Source organism: Balaenoptera physalus, assembly GCF_965194825.1.
Source record: "Balaenoptera physalus genome assembly, chromosome: 10".
NCBI lineage: Eukaryota > Metazoa > Chordata > Mammalia > Artiodactyla > Balaenopteridae > Balaenoptera > Balaenoptera physalus.
In genome coordinates this window covers 59,109,831-59,124,901 of record NC_138889.1, presented here as the reverse complement: position 1 = coordinate 59,124,901, position 15,071 = coordinate 59,109,831, and the positions used below count along the sequence as shown (strand labels likewise).

The 15,071-nt window shown below is 35.6% G+C and overlaps 1 protein-coding gene across 12 annotated transcripts in view; it reads left to right on the top strand.

Moving 5' to 3' along the window:
• EMSY (EMSY transcriptional repressor, BRCA2 interacting) overlaps positions 1–15,071 on the top strand; it is an 81,158-nt gene that overhangs the window by 38,202 nt on the left and 27,885 nt on the right. For all 12 annotated transcript variants that reach the window (XM_082477810.1, XM_082477805.1, XM_082477811.1 and 9 more), the window contains 3 exons: positions 4,466–4,615; positions 7,226–7,396; positions 13,705–13,841. In XM_082477810.1, coding sequence (XP_082333936.1) covers positions 4,466–4,615; positions 7,226–7,396; positions 13,705–13,841 — 458 coding nt within the window. The remainder of the gene's footprint in view (positions 1–4,465; positions 4,616–7,225; positions 7,397–13,704; positions 13,842–15,071) is intronic.

The following is a 15,071-nucleotide window of genomic DNA, read 5'->3' as shown; positions in this document are numbered from 1 at the left end:
AAATCATCTGCAAAGAGAGATAATTTCTGTTACAGTCTGGATGCCTTGTATTTCTTTGTCTTGCCTAATTTCCCTGACTAGAACCTCTGGTAAAATGTTGAATATAACTGGCAAGAGTGGATATCATTGTTTTGTTTCTTGTTCCTTCTATTCATAGAACTTCCTTGAGTGTCTGTTGTAAGATGGTCTGCTAGCAACAGACTCTCTCCGTTTTTGTTTATCTGGTAAAGACTATTTCATCTGCATTTTTTGAAAGATAGCTTTGCTGGATATCGAATTCTTGGTTGACAGGTTTTCTTTGAGCACTTTGAATACGTTATTCTACTGCCTGCTGGCCTCCATTGTTTCCACTGAAAAGTCAGTTGCTAACCTTAATGAAATCCCCTTGTAAATAGAAATTGTTGTGCTCTTGATGGTCTCAGGAGTTTCTCCTTGTCTTTGACTTTCAGCATTTTTAGTATGATGTTCCTGTTTGTGGTTCTCTTTGTATTTATCTTCTTCAGTGTTTGTCTAGCTTCCTGGATGTGTAAGTTATTGCTTTTCAATAAATATGGAACATTTTCAGCCATTACTTCTTTGAATACTTCTTTTTCTCTTTTCTCTCTGTTCCTTCCTTTTTGTAGTTACATTACATATGTTGTGCACTTAATGGTGTTCCACATTTCTGTTCATTTTCTTCATTCTTTTTTCTTTGCATTCTTCAGCTTGCATAATCTCTAATTGATCTGTCTTTAAATTTGCTAATTCTTTCTTCTGCCAGTTCAAATCTATTCTTGAGCCCTTCTAGTGAATTTTTTATTTCAGTTATTGTACTTTTCAACTCTGCATTTTCCGTTTGGTTCTTTTTTGTAATTTCTATTGCTTAATTAATATTCTCTACTTGATGCAAATTTGTCATCATACCCTCTTTTACTTCTGAAATCATGCTTTCCTCTAGTTCTGTGAACATATGTGTAATGGCTATTTTGAAGTGTTTTTGTTGTTGTTAAGTCTGACATCTGGTTGCTCTCACAGTTTCCGTTGCCTGCTTTTTTTCCACTGTGTGGGTCATATTTTCATGTTTCTTTGCAAGTTTTTGTTGGAAACTGGACATTTTTAGATATTTACATTGATATTTTAGATATTAGATATATAGATATTAGACATTATATATTGTAGCTGGGTACTGATCTTCCCCTACCCCCACCCCTGATTTGTTATTGTTATTGGCATGGTTCTTTGTTGTTTAGTGACTAGATCAATTATTTTGCTGAAGTTAAGCCTCTGCTGTTGTTCCTCAGGGAGGTACAGCTCTGGGTATACCCAGCCATTCTGAGGTGACAGTGATATTGGTATGGCTTTTTCCTCTTTTCCTGACCACACCCAGCTGTTAAACTACACTAACTGATTGTTCTATTTTTTTCAACAATTCCTGGAGCATAAGTTGCTCTACAAACTCATCCAAATTGTGGCTTCTTTGAAGGAATAATCTCAAAGGTACATTTTTGATATTTGTTCTGACCATAGGAGCATTCCTCTCAGCTTCCTTACTATTCAGTTCTCTCCTGCAAACTATCTGGCCTATAGTCGAGAAGGTATCTTAATTAAATCCATGATTCTCCTTCTCGTTGCCTTTCATCACATCCTCCAGTGTTTTTGAGAGCACCCTTAGGCTTGAACTTCTCCATGCTCTGTTACAGATGAAGTCAGTTCCTCTGGGAAGAGGCTAGGAGCTATCTGTTTTAGGACGTGTTTCTATCCTCAGGCAACCCTGGAGCTCTAGGGGTAGGGTCAATGGCAGACTTCTCTCTGAATGATACCCCTGCTGTAGGAGCTGAGCACTCAGTGAAGGCAAGTGTGGGAGATTGGGCAAGCAGCCTGAGATCCTCTCAGCTTGCTTCCCCTGGTTGGTGGAGCCACTCCCTCACAAGCCAGGGCAGTGGTGGTCAGGACCCCAGTATTCTCAGAGGCTCTGTGCCCAAGGTAGAGCCTTTGTTCCATGAACTGGGGGCTGGGCAGAAGAAGGGAGTACCCACCTATTGACTGCAGTTGCCTGGGACTTAAAACAGGTGCCTGGGAGCAGAAAGAGATAAGCTGAAGTCCTTCTGCTCCTCAGAAGAAAGCCCTCCAACTGGGAGCTGGAGTAGGAGGAAACCCTGTGTTCTTGACTGCAGCAGTCTGGAGAGCAGTCCTTGCTTCACCTGTAGGGAGGGAGGAGGAACAGGTGTTAGTTTAAATGTCATAGATTTCACTGTTCTTACCAAATATTTCTGTGTATTCTTGAATAGATGTTTCTTCATTTGGTCTTAGGACCATTTCCAGAGCTTTTCATTGGTTGTTTTTTTAAATCATTTTTGCCGGTTTCATTGGGTTAGCAGGTTAGCAGAGCTCCTCATGCTCTCTTGTCAGAAATCAATCTCTGGAATGGTTTTTGTTGTTGGTTTATTTTAAGTGTAGATATAATTCACATATAACATTGTATTAGTTTGAGGTGTACAACATAATGATTTGATATATGCATATATTATGAAATGATTACCCCAATAAGTTTAATTAATATCCATCACCACATAGTTACATATTTTTTTTCTTGTGATGAGAGGAATGGTTTTAAATACATTGGAGTTATTTTCTTTTTAAAGGACCATAGAATTGTCCTCTGAAACTATCTGGGCCTGCTATGTGGGGGGGAAGGGGGAGGAGCTCTTAAAATTTTGTTTCAAGGAAATTTGTCTATTTATACATCTTTTTTGAGGTCAATTTTTGATAAATACTGTTTTTCTAGAAAATTACCCATTTGATCCAAATTTTCAACTTGTTTGTGTAGGACTAAGCAAAGTAGTGTCTTATGATTTCCTTAATTTTTTTCTCTGTGGTTATTTCTTTGGGGGTTTCTTTTTATGTACCTTAAACATTATTGTAATTCATTAATAAGATAATATTAGAAATCATTTTCTCCCTACAACTTCACAGTATATGATTTATTGTAATCAGAATTTATTTATACAATAATAATACTTTATTTATTGAACTCTTGCTGTGTATTATGCACTTCATAACTGTGATGTAGTTAATCTTCACATAGCTCTAGAAGGTATATACTAATAGTATCTTGATTTTATAGATGAGAAAACTGAGTCATAGAGATTATTAAGTAATTTGCCTAATTATGCCTGGATGTCATAATTTTAATTTCTTTGTTGGCTACAAGTATTTTAAAATTATTTAAGGCTATTAAATAAATAAATTTGTTTGCTTCCTAACGTCTTAACCTAAATCACCATCCAAAAAAGTAATAAAAATTTTAGTTGTCTGTTGAAATGTATTCTGTCCCATGAATTATTTCAGTGAAGTTTAGTGGGGAAAAAGTGTTACCAAAAATTTCCTTCCTTAGTTAACGATTATTAGTACTTAAATTTGTAGTTAACATGAGAGATTTCTTTTAAATGGACATCTTACATTTGAAAAGGCAGTGTAACACTTATAACATTTAAATTAAAAATTTGAAAAATGTAAAAAATATCATACCATCACCACCCTAACATTTTAATTTTATTTTTATATACTGCCTTCAAGTTCTTGTCCACATGCATATTTTATGTAGGTGCAATAATAGTGCATTCTTTACTTTTGACAAAGTGAGCTATTTAAATACTTTTAAAAGAAGTCAATTTAAAAATAAATGTTCAAACAGAAAATGTTCTTGCTCTTTATAGTCTTAAGAGGTTAGAGAAATCTTTGGTAGAGTTGAGAATATATAAAAGCTACATTAATTTTTTTTTTTATTGGAGTATAATTGCTTCATAATGTTGTGTTAGTTTCTGCTGTACAACCAAGTGAATCAGCTATATGTATACATATATCCCCTCCCTTTTGGACCTCCTTCCCACCCCTTACCCCCACCCCCCAATCCCACCCATCTAGGTCATCACAGAGCACCGAGCTGAGCTCCCTGTGCTATACAGCAGGTTCCCACCGGCTATCTGTTTTACACATGGTAGTGTATATATGTCAATCCTAATCTCCCAATTCATCCCACCCTCCCCTTCCCACCCTGTGTCCACACGTCTGTTCTCTACGTCTGCATCCCTATTCCTGCCCTGCTTTTATTTTTGACTTATCCTGATCCTTTCATCCCAAGTATTTGCATGGAACACAGATTATTTGTCTGTAAAAGTTCAGATCAATGGCTAATTTGGTTTGAAAGCTCTTATATGATGTGATCATAGACAAAAGAAAAATTGTTTTCCATTAAAACTTGTTAATAGCTTCTGTGGTATTTTAATTATATTTCTGAATGAGAGAAATTTGGGAAGATAGGAATTTGAGGAATAAAAGTTAAAAGAATATCTTTCATCAGTATGAACAAAAGCCTCTTTTTAGGCAAGACTCAGTAAATGTGTGTAACTGCTGCCCTCTTGGGTTGATACAAAGCACATGTTATTAAACATAATTTGTACTGAGATTTATCTTTCTTCTTTCAAAGGTGTTAAAATCATCACACAACAAGTTCAACCAAGTAAAATCTTACCCAAACCAGTGACAGCAACTCTGCCCACCAGTAGCAATTCCCCTATTATGGTGGTTAGCAGTAATGGTGCAATTATGACAACTAAACTGGTAACCACTCCTACTGGTAAGTTTTCTTGAGCGTCAGTCCATTCATTCATCATACTTATTGAGTAATTTCTCTGTACTAGCAATGTACTTGACATTGGGAATATAGAAATTAATGAGACAGTTCTTCAAAGAGGTCTTTCTTGACTCTTCCCTCCTCCCAACTGAAATTAGCTCTCTGCTATTGTCATGGTCCTCTTCTTTTCCTTTATAACACATACTATAATTTCTAATTACTTAGCTACTTTTTGTCGATTTGTTTAATGTTATTCACCTTGTTAGACCATGAGCTCCATGAGGATAAGGGACCTTGTCTGTTTTATTCACCATATATATGTAGAGCTAGTCTGTAAGTAGGTGTTTAGTCAGGATTTGTTGAGTGAATGAAAACACAGTCCCAGCCCACAAGGATCTCACTCTGATGAGGTTGAGAATCTATATTACTTTACAGTGTAGTTAGCATTACTCAGACTGAGAAAAGCATAGGATGCCATTTTACCCAGTTATGGGAGTATCCAGGCTATGCCCAAGGAAGTGACAGTATAGGACATTTTAAATAGTACCACCCTTTGTGACCTTGAGCAGTTTACTTTAATTCCTCTCAGTCTTTTCCCTTGTCTATTTCAATGTGATCATAAAACCTGTACCATAAAGTTATTGTAAGTGTTAAATCAGCTATGTAAAGTCCCCAACAGAGTGCTCAATAGCCATTACTATTAATTAATGTCAGAATTAGCCAGTACCATTATTTTAAATTTGTATAACTCTTACCAAACTTTTTGAAGAGGGCCAGATTTAGATAATAGAATCTAGAGTGTAAAATGATTCCTTTCTCAAGTTTATAAGCTATCATCTATTGGCCATTATATAAAAGTATGTATAAGCATTACCCTTAATCTCCCTTAGGCTTTAATATCTCCATTTTCAGAGACAAAACAGAGGCTTATGTTAAGCAATATGCACGAGGCCACACAGCCAATAAAAGACAGGACTGGGATTTGAATCCAGATCTGTTTGACTCCCAAAACTGCTTTAAAAAAAAAAACTTTGGTAAAATATAGATAACATGAAATTTACCATTTTCACCATTTTTAAGTGTATAGTTCATTGGTATTAAGTACATTCACGTTGTTTTACAACCATTACAACCATCTAGCTCCAGAACTTTTTACATCTTCCCAAACTGAAACTCTGTGCCCATTAAACAATAACTCTGCATTCCCACCTTCCCCCAGTCCCTGGTAACTGCCATTCTACTTTCTGTCTCTTTGCAAAGTCTATGCTTTAAAAACACTGTTATTCTTGCATTAAATCTATCATTCTTCACCCAAAACTTTTCTCCATTTAGTACAAAGATAGTAGTGTTATGTAGATATGATTCCTCATGTTAGGGAAAGGTAGTGAAAAATAATATTGTGTCTGTGCTTATGTATATATATTAGAATAAGTGTTTCTAATTTTAAAACAAAAGCTTAAGTTGAAATGTTTTCCAGCTATAATTAACTAATTCAAACTGTGTATCTTCATAGCATATTTATTTTACACTAGATTTTTTTTCTGACTTAGATGTATGTTTGTAATCAATTTAAAGTAATTCTACTTAATGTTCTTCCACTTCTCCCTTTTTTGGGTAGTGATTATATTTTAAAACGGTAAATACTAACTGGGTAAAACCATTCTTGGGAGGGGGTTGTTGAAATGGTTATCACAGTGACCCCTGAATCTAATTATCATGAAAAAATTTTTTTCAGTTGAAGAAGGTGTTATCTGAGTTATCTTCATTCTCCCCAAAACTAACGGCTCTTAGGAACAGTGTTAGGAACTTAGAAACAGTGCTTAGGAATAGTGTTTCTGAGTTACCAGATTTGTGACAAACTACAACAGGCTTATCTGGTTAATTTTTAATTCCTGTTTGGGGAAAGAAAAAAGTCCTAGAAATAGTGGGGAAGAATGTAAAGTCCTTTGAGAGATATGAAGAAAAATATTCTAATGGGTCAGTTAAGAGGAAATATGTAAATAGTGGACTTTTTAGGCTAAAAAGAAATATTCCTGGTAACTCTTGGCAGCTTCAACTTTAATCTCTAGTAAAATGATGGAATAACTCTTTAAAAGATGGAAATATATTTAGAGGGTAACAGAGTACAAAACAGTAAAAATTTATAAAATTTTAGGCAAACAATATACTGCCTTATTTGCTGAGTGCTGCCGTTGGGTTTGGCATTGAGACAGCATAAAACAGATGCAGAGACCTTGAAATCTATAACAGAAATATCTAAAATGCTCTGGCAGGAAAGATGATTAAATTTAAGTTTCTTTTGGCATCAAACTAGTGGAAGAAGGGTAGTGGAAGAAGGGAACAGACTTGGTTATACTTTTTCTTGGGGTTAGTAATTTGATGCAACACATCACAAAATTTTACGTGTAAAATTAATTCAAATTGAGTTGGCTATAGTTCTTGCTATGTGCATTGAAAACTGGCTATAAATTGTTACTTAATGACTTGACACCTTGAAATTCCATTTTCAAGTTAAAGCAATGTAGTATTATGTTGAATTATAGTTAAACTGTATAAATCGTCATTCTTCTAAAAGTTATGACAAGTTTTTCTCTTGACTTTTCCCTTTTATAGGCACACAGGCAACCTATACTCGGCCAACAGTGAGCCCATCTATAGGTCGGATGGCTGCAACCCCTGGAGCTGCAACCTACGTGAAAACTACCAGTGGTAGCATTATTACAGTAGTACCCAAATCATTAGCTACCTTGGGGGGCAAGATAATTAGCAGTAATATAGTTTCTGGTAGGTATATCTGAAATACGTTAAAGGTACAGGTGACCAATAAGAGGAAAACCATTTCACTGTTGAAGGATTCTGTTTGATCGCAGTTTTCTGCTTAGAAATCTATAGCTTTGTTTTCAGTCCTGATGTTTTAGTGATTAGGTATAGTTTTTTTAGTTCTAGTATTAAATCTTCATATCTTAAGCTTTTGAGAGTTTTAGAACATTTAGTTGCATTTAATCAGAATGGAAGGATTATGGTTTACATTTGCATAGAGATTTTTCATTTACAAAGTATTGCCCCATTTATCAATTCATTCATACCTCATAACTCTGAAATAGTTGGTATCAGCCCCAGTCTACAGGTACAGACGTATTTAAGTTTAGAGGATGAACTTGACCTGTCCAAAGCCATACAAGCTAGATAGTGGAAGAACTAGTATTTATTAGTCTAAATATGTTTGAGTGATCGTATCTCATAATTTCAATTACTAATGTCACTTTAGCATATTAAAAATAAAAATACTTGAATATTTTTATTTGCTTTTCACCATTTATATTGGCTATTTACTTTTTAAAAATGTTTTACTCAGATAGTGAAGGCTAATATTTATTGGTATTTTGGAACCTTACCTGGTTTTTATTGGCTCATTTATTCCTGCAATATTTGCATTGTGTACCCTGAAGTGGAATGTTAACATGGTATCCATTTTCATTGATTATTATTTTTTAATTAAAATGATGTGAATAATCTCTGACCAAGCAAACCCTGTGGACTTTAACTGTCTACCATTTTTGTAGACTAGCCGTATTTTGTACGCCCCAGGTGAATTGTTCTAACATTTTAAAGTGAAGGGATTGAAGTTCCTGGCAGTAATATGATGTTGCTGATAACTCAAGGAGTGAAAAAAAAACAAAGCAGGGCATGGTATTGGCATAAAGCACTATATTTAAAGCTGCTAATTTTGGCTCTACTTTTTAAGTGTAAGCTTCAATGTTTGCCAAACTGAGGAGGGTGAAACCAGTAGGGAAAGAATCATCATACTCCAGCTTTTAAGAGGATATTTTAAATAACACAGTTAAAACTCAAATTATAATTTATTACCTGACAATATCTTTAAATAGTATAGAGCACATACTTAAACATTTTTCAAAAAGTAATCATGTTTTTTATTAGTGTATAGCTTTTTATGACCATAAGGGTTTTTCTTTACTTAGATATGAATTCTTAATATCATATAGCTTGAAGGAATGTCTACATGTCATGAAGCCTCTGTTTTCAAACCTTATTTATGATTTATCTGCTTTGTATGAGGTGAGAGCAATACAGGCAAGCACATGGCCCTAGAAGCAAAGAGGCAGTGAGATATATACCCTACACGTGTATACATTTCATCCACCTTTGTTTTTAAATATGAAGTAACTCATGGTTAGTCGCTATTTCAAGTGTATGGGTATACAGAGGAAGAGTTCTTAAACTTTTCCAGCACTATAGGATATACTGGGCTCATAGCTGAAATAGCTTTATTCATTGCATGGAGCTCATTTTGCCTCAACCTTTGCTTCACTATTTGACACTTTAATTCTAAAGAACTTCTCTCATTTCTGACTGCTTTAAACTGATCCTTATGTTACATATCAATATTCTTTATAAAGATAGGTTTCTTATTTTTTTTTAAAATTTATTTATTATTTATTTATTACTTATTTATGGCTGTGCTGGGTCTTCATTTCTGTGCGAGGGCTTTCTCTCGTTGCGACAAGCGGGGGCCACTCTTCATCGCGATGCGCGGGCCTCTCACTATCGCGGCCTCTCTTGTTGTGGAGCACAGGCTCCAGACGCGCAGGCTCAGTAGTTGTGGCTCATGGGCCTAGTTGCTCTGCGGCATGTGGGATCTTCCCAGACCAGGGCTCGAACCCGTGTCCCCTGCATTGGCAGGCAGATTCTCAACCACTGCGCCACCAGGGAAGCCCCAGTTTTCTTATTTTATAATACTCTTGTTGTTCCATGATACTGGGATTATCGGTTAGTTTATTAGTAGTTTTCAATCCCTGTCTTTTCACAGTAAACCGATAAGCCTGGTTGGATGAATTTAGATAGTTTTCTGCCTTCATCCATGATCAGATGCTGGGTACTAGAGTCCGTGCCCCCACCAGCCCACAACCAAAAAGAAATGCTTTTCTTAAAATATATTCAAACACCTGGCTGTAAGAATAGAAGGCTTTAAAAAAATGATATTTTCCCCTTTATTGTGGGGAATTTGGAAAATACAGAAAGGTATACAAAGAAAATTAAAAACCTGTAATTTTCGCCATCTAGAGAAATATGTTAAAATTTAAGTGTATATATTTCTGTTTATTCCTTTTTCTATTTAGATTTTTATATAAATGTTTTTGTGTATATATGTATAATTTTAAAATTAAATTTAGATCTAATATAATTGGTTTTAATCTTTTTTCATATAATAATATCATTTTCCCATTCCATTAAATGTATTTTGATACCCCACCCCCGCCCCAGATTAATGACTATGCAGTGTTCTCTCATATGATGCACCATGATTTAACTGTTTATTCATTGTTGAGTGTTTTAGGTTACTTAACAATTTTTTTTGTCATAAATAATCCTGTGATGAACATCATTATACATAAATTATTATGTGAAGTTCTTATTTTCTTTGTATAATATACTGGAAGGCAAGTTCATGCTTTCAAAGTGCTTTCTAGAAAGGTCAAGTTTTTGTTAGAATAAGCAATTAAGTGGAAGGCATGACTATTTTTTCAGTTATTTAATTCATATCTTATGGAATCAAATATTTACTTATATGTGTATATAGAGAGAGAACTATCAAATATGTAAGTCTTTTGGAGAGCTTTGTTGAAGGTTGGTTGAAAAATCGTGCCTATTTTATGCAGAAGATGGGCTCCTTCAGAGATAAACTCATTATCTTGACTCTAAGGACATTATGGGAACCTTTGACAATGGCAGGACTTGATTTTGATTCCCTTGATCTTTAGTACAATGTCCAGGCAAGGCTTGCGTCTATATACTTGTCCATTTGTTCATTCGTTTGCTCATTCTTTGAGCAAAGTAACACATAAAACATTATTCAAAAAACCAAGATTGTCAGAGTGATTTAAGAATCTGTGAATAGTAAAATCTGGGCCAATAAATTTGTGTTCTTTAAGCCTACCTACCATAATGCTCAAACTTTTACAAGCATCTTATTTTTGAATAGGAATCTCTGGAATGCGTCAGTATCATGGCCCATGATCCAAATGTGATTCACATTTACTTGCACCCATTGTATCTTGACTCTTTATAAGTAAAGACTGTATGTATAGGTGAGTTCTCTAATACGCTATGAACTAGATATGGGGTCGGATGCTGTGATACACCGTGATGTACATGAGGTGCATTTTCTGCCCTAAAGAATGCTAAACAGGTGAACTTGTATAGTCTCTTGTAACATGAGAACTATACACTGAATACTATGAAAACATAGAGGAAGACTTTATTTATTTGTTTATTTATTTATTTTTGGCTGTGTTGGGTCCTTGTTGCTGCGTGTGGGCTTTCTCTAGTTGGGGTGAGCAGGGGCTACTCTTCGTTGCAGTGCGTGGGCTTCCCATTGCGGTGGCTCCTCTTGTTGTGGAGCACGGGCTCTAAGCATGTGGGCTTCAGTAGTTGTGGCACGTGGGCTCTGTAGTTGTGGCTTGCGGGGTCTAGAGTGCAGGCTCAGCAGTTGTGGTGCACGGGCTCAGGTGCTCCGCGGCATGTAGGATCCTCCTGGACCAGGGATTGAAGCCATGTCCCCTGCATTGGTAGGCTGATTCTTAACCACTGCGCCACCAGGGAAGTCCAAGGAAGACTTTTTTTTAAATGAGTAATACTTCTTTCTTCAATATAATGTAGATGTCACCTGAGATATAGAAACATGCTATTGGAATTTTAAACTTTTATAATTTGATAATTCTAGTCATAAATTGTATTCTTAATTTATTCATAATTGTAATATAATGCTGTACTTGCTTTTCCTTATGCTATGCCTTTTTCTTCTATTTTCTAACATTGCCCCCACCTCCCATTTTGTTAAGCTGGTGAACTTGGTTTGCAACTGTCTCATAAATTGACACACCTGTAATGGAAAGGATTTGACATTTTCATAGTTATAAATATAATTCATTTGTTAAGCAAGTTTTGTCAAAAAAGTGATCCTTGTACTTTGGTATGGAGTTAAATCTTGGTTTACATTTCCTTGAGATAGTTTTTAATGCTTACTTTCTAAGAACACTTTTTTATTAACCAGATATTTGGTGAGGGAGCATTGTCAGAGGAGGCATCATAATCACATATGAGGGACTGGAGTTAATTAAGAGTTAAAGTTGATGTAAGTGAATAAGAAGCAGCTTGGTTTTTGTGGCTCTTAACAGTTCACTATTCAGAGACTGCAGGTAAAGGGAAAAACATTTGTGAAACTGGCCCACAGATAAAAGTGCTTTTTTATGTTACCTGAGCATGTTACCTTGGACTGATGAAGCATTAGATGATGGCAAGTGTATTATAAGATATTGTAACAAGATGGCCAAAAACTGGCATATAACTAGAATATTCTTATTCTTGTGCAATCTTATTTCTAAAACTAGTAAGGAATGCTAAGGTTTCCCAGTAGAAAAGATTAAATTTTAACTTTTATTCTTGAGAGTATATTAATCAGTTGTGTTTTTAATGTGTACCCATTCTGTGCTTAGTCATTTGATAAATGATACACAAGCCTATAGCAGAAAAATATGACTTGCCTGTTCTCATAGGCAGAGAAAATTATAGGTGCAGAAGTAGAACTGGGATTGGTGTGCTCGAGGACCAGTGTGGAAACCAGCACATTGAAGGAGAGGTATATATTGGATAATCCTGAAAATTAAGGTCTGATGGAACCTGGAGGGCTAAGCAGAGGAGTTTGGTCTTTGTGTGGTAGGTAATAGGAAGCCATAGTAAAAGGAGTTACTTGTTAAACTAGAGTTTATGGTGTGTATTTTGGAGTAGGAACAAATAAGATCTAATTGGTGGATCTAAGGCCAGATTATAAAGGATTCTGAAACCCAAGACAGGAAGTTGGAACTAAATACAATGGGGATTTGGAAGGTTTTTGACCAATTTCACATGTTGTTGGTTCTTGATATGGTGAAATGAGTTTTTTTGTTTTTTTGTTTTTTTAGGATGTTTGCTATGGCAGGATGCATCAGAGCTATTTGAATGATAGAGAAACTTGAAATAGGGAGAAAATATGGGAAGCCAAAAGAGATGTGGGCCTGTCTGTTGAGCTGGCATTGATAACATTTTGAAAGAAGACATATGTTGGTGACAAATTTAGTTCATTCACATACTCGTTGAACGATTACTTGAGTAATTGCCGTATGGTGTGTGCTAAGCACTGAGGAGTCAGTGGCGTGAAAAGATACAGTGTGGAGCTAAGGGGCTTTCATTTTGTTAGAGGGTACAGGAAGTGAAGACAAGGCAAGAATCAAAGATTGACACCAGGATTTCCAACTTGAACAATTAGAAGAATATAGGGTATAAATTTGATAGGTAGATAGATTTGATAGGTGGAAGAGAAGCAGTTTGTGGAAGGATGTGGGGGAGAGGGTAAGATAATATGTTTGGATCAGTAGATACAGATCTACTACATAGATGTTAATGATGGAAAATATAAGTTTATATATATAAGTATATAAATTAGGGTTTCATCCTCAGACTTTTCAGAATGCTGCAGGTGATGAGTGTACGTTTCATCTGACTTGGTCTGTGACTGTGTTTATTTTGTCTTTTTCTTGTCACATAAAAATAAATGACATTTCTTTTCATCAATTTTCTCTGTAGTCTAGTGTTATATGAGAATTTTGATACATATTTACCTCTTTTTTATGTTATTTTTTGAAGAGTTTTCCTATCACACTAGTCACATAGGTAATACCATTGAGTTTGGGAGAAATGTTTGTCATGGAATAGAGCTTCTAATTTGTTTCAGTTAACTAGTCAGGAGAGGAATATTGATGGGGAAGCAGATAGTGATATTTTTAGATTCTGAGTTTGGTGTGTAGGCCCTCAGATTCCAAAAAGATGAATGCTGTAAGAGTCAATTCTTAATATTCTCTCATTCTAGGAGAACGTGTAATTTATTATTCCAGGCCTTCATTTTCATCCTCATGACAGCCTTCACGTCATCTAGGGATGACATCAACTACATGTATTAATTGTATACAACATAAACAGAAGTAACCAAATATCACTAGTCCTTAACTCGGACCTCCTTTTCTCCCCCCTTCTTTAAGGAACGACTACCAAAATCACTACAATCCCAATGACTTCCAAGCCCAATGTGATTGTTGTGCAAAAGACTACAGGAAAAGGAACCACCATTCAAGGCCTCCCGGGCAAAAACGTTGTCACAACATTGCTAAATGCTGGAGTAAGTAAGAGCTTGAACTGCAGACTCAGCAATCCACTAAGGATTTTAAAGACCAGCTATACAAATATTTGTCTAAGGACTTCAGAACCCACAATGGCCGGAATGGCTTGATTTACCCCTAGTGTGATGTAATAACTGTTAAAAAACACCACCTACTGATGCCATTTTTTACAGTAATTTCTAAAACATGTTGTTCATAGCTAGGTTGCTTATGACCATGATTTAGATGCTTAGCTTGGTCCAGATGGAAGATTCCACTGGGTTAACTACAGAGGGACCTCTGTCAGAGGACAGTTTATTCCTGCTTTTGGCCAATAGATACCAGTCTAGTATTTCACCTAGGCTAGGCAAAGAGAAATATTTGGGACTAAGACTAAATTAATGACAACGATTTGTTACTTTCATTTTTACTTCTTTGAGCTAGTGAAAAAAAATCAAATAAATAACAGATTCATTTATAGTTCTGAAGGCAGTTGTTAAGAGGTTAAGAGATTTGGAGTTAGCCAAACCTAGGCTTTGTCTCTGAGTATCATAATTGTTTGACTTTGGCTAACTTATTCGACTTCTCTCATCCTTAATTTCCTCATTTGTATGTTGGGGATGATGATCTCTACCAGTGAATTTGTTGAGTAACTAACTGGTAGCTGTTGAAAGTGCTTAGAACAGTGCCTGGCACGTAGGAAGTCCTCAATAATTTTTTTTTTCTTACTGTTATTACTCTTTGTACTTAACTGTCTAGGTTTGGTAGTGTCCCTACTTCGCTAGAAAAAAAAATGCTGTACTTCATTGTAGTTGATCTCTAGTAGCTTCCTAGGCATCACAGTCTTTACAATGTTGATAGGGGTCTAGTATTAGATTTTTTCATCACGTGGGAAAACATAGATTGTTCCTAGCCTTAGTTCACACAGTAAGCCAAAAGTAAAGCCAGGATTAGAATTCAGATTTTCAGAACGCTTTATCTTTTGGTTTGTAATTTCATGGAACTTGATATTAAAAGAGGGGTGTGCCATGTACTCTAGGTCCTATGGTCACATAGATCTAAGAATAGTGTGTGTGAGTACTAGCTGCTATATACATCTAATAGCAACAGTTTGACACAGGAAATGATAGTCAAACAAGCAGATCAGAGTATAAGACCATCCGCTTAACCACATATGTACATGTACCTGTACTCATAACTTGCTTACCTGTGCATGCGTAAACACACACACACACCAGAAGAGCTTTTTC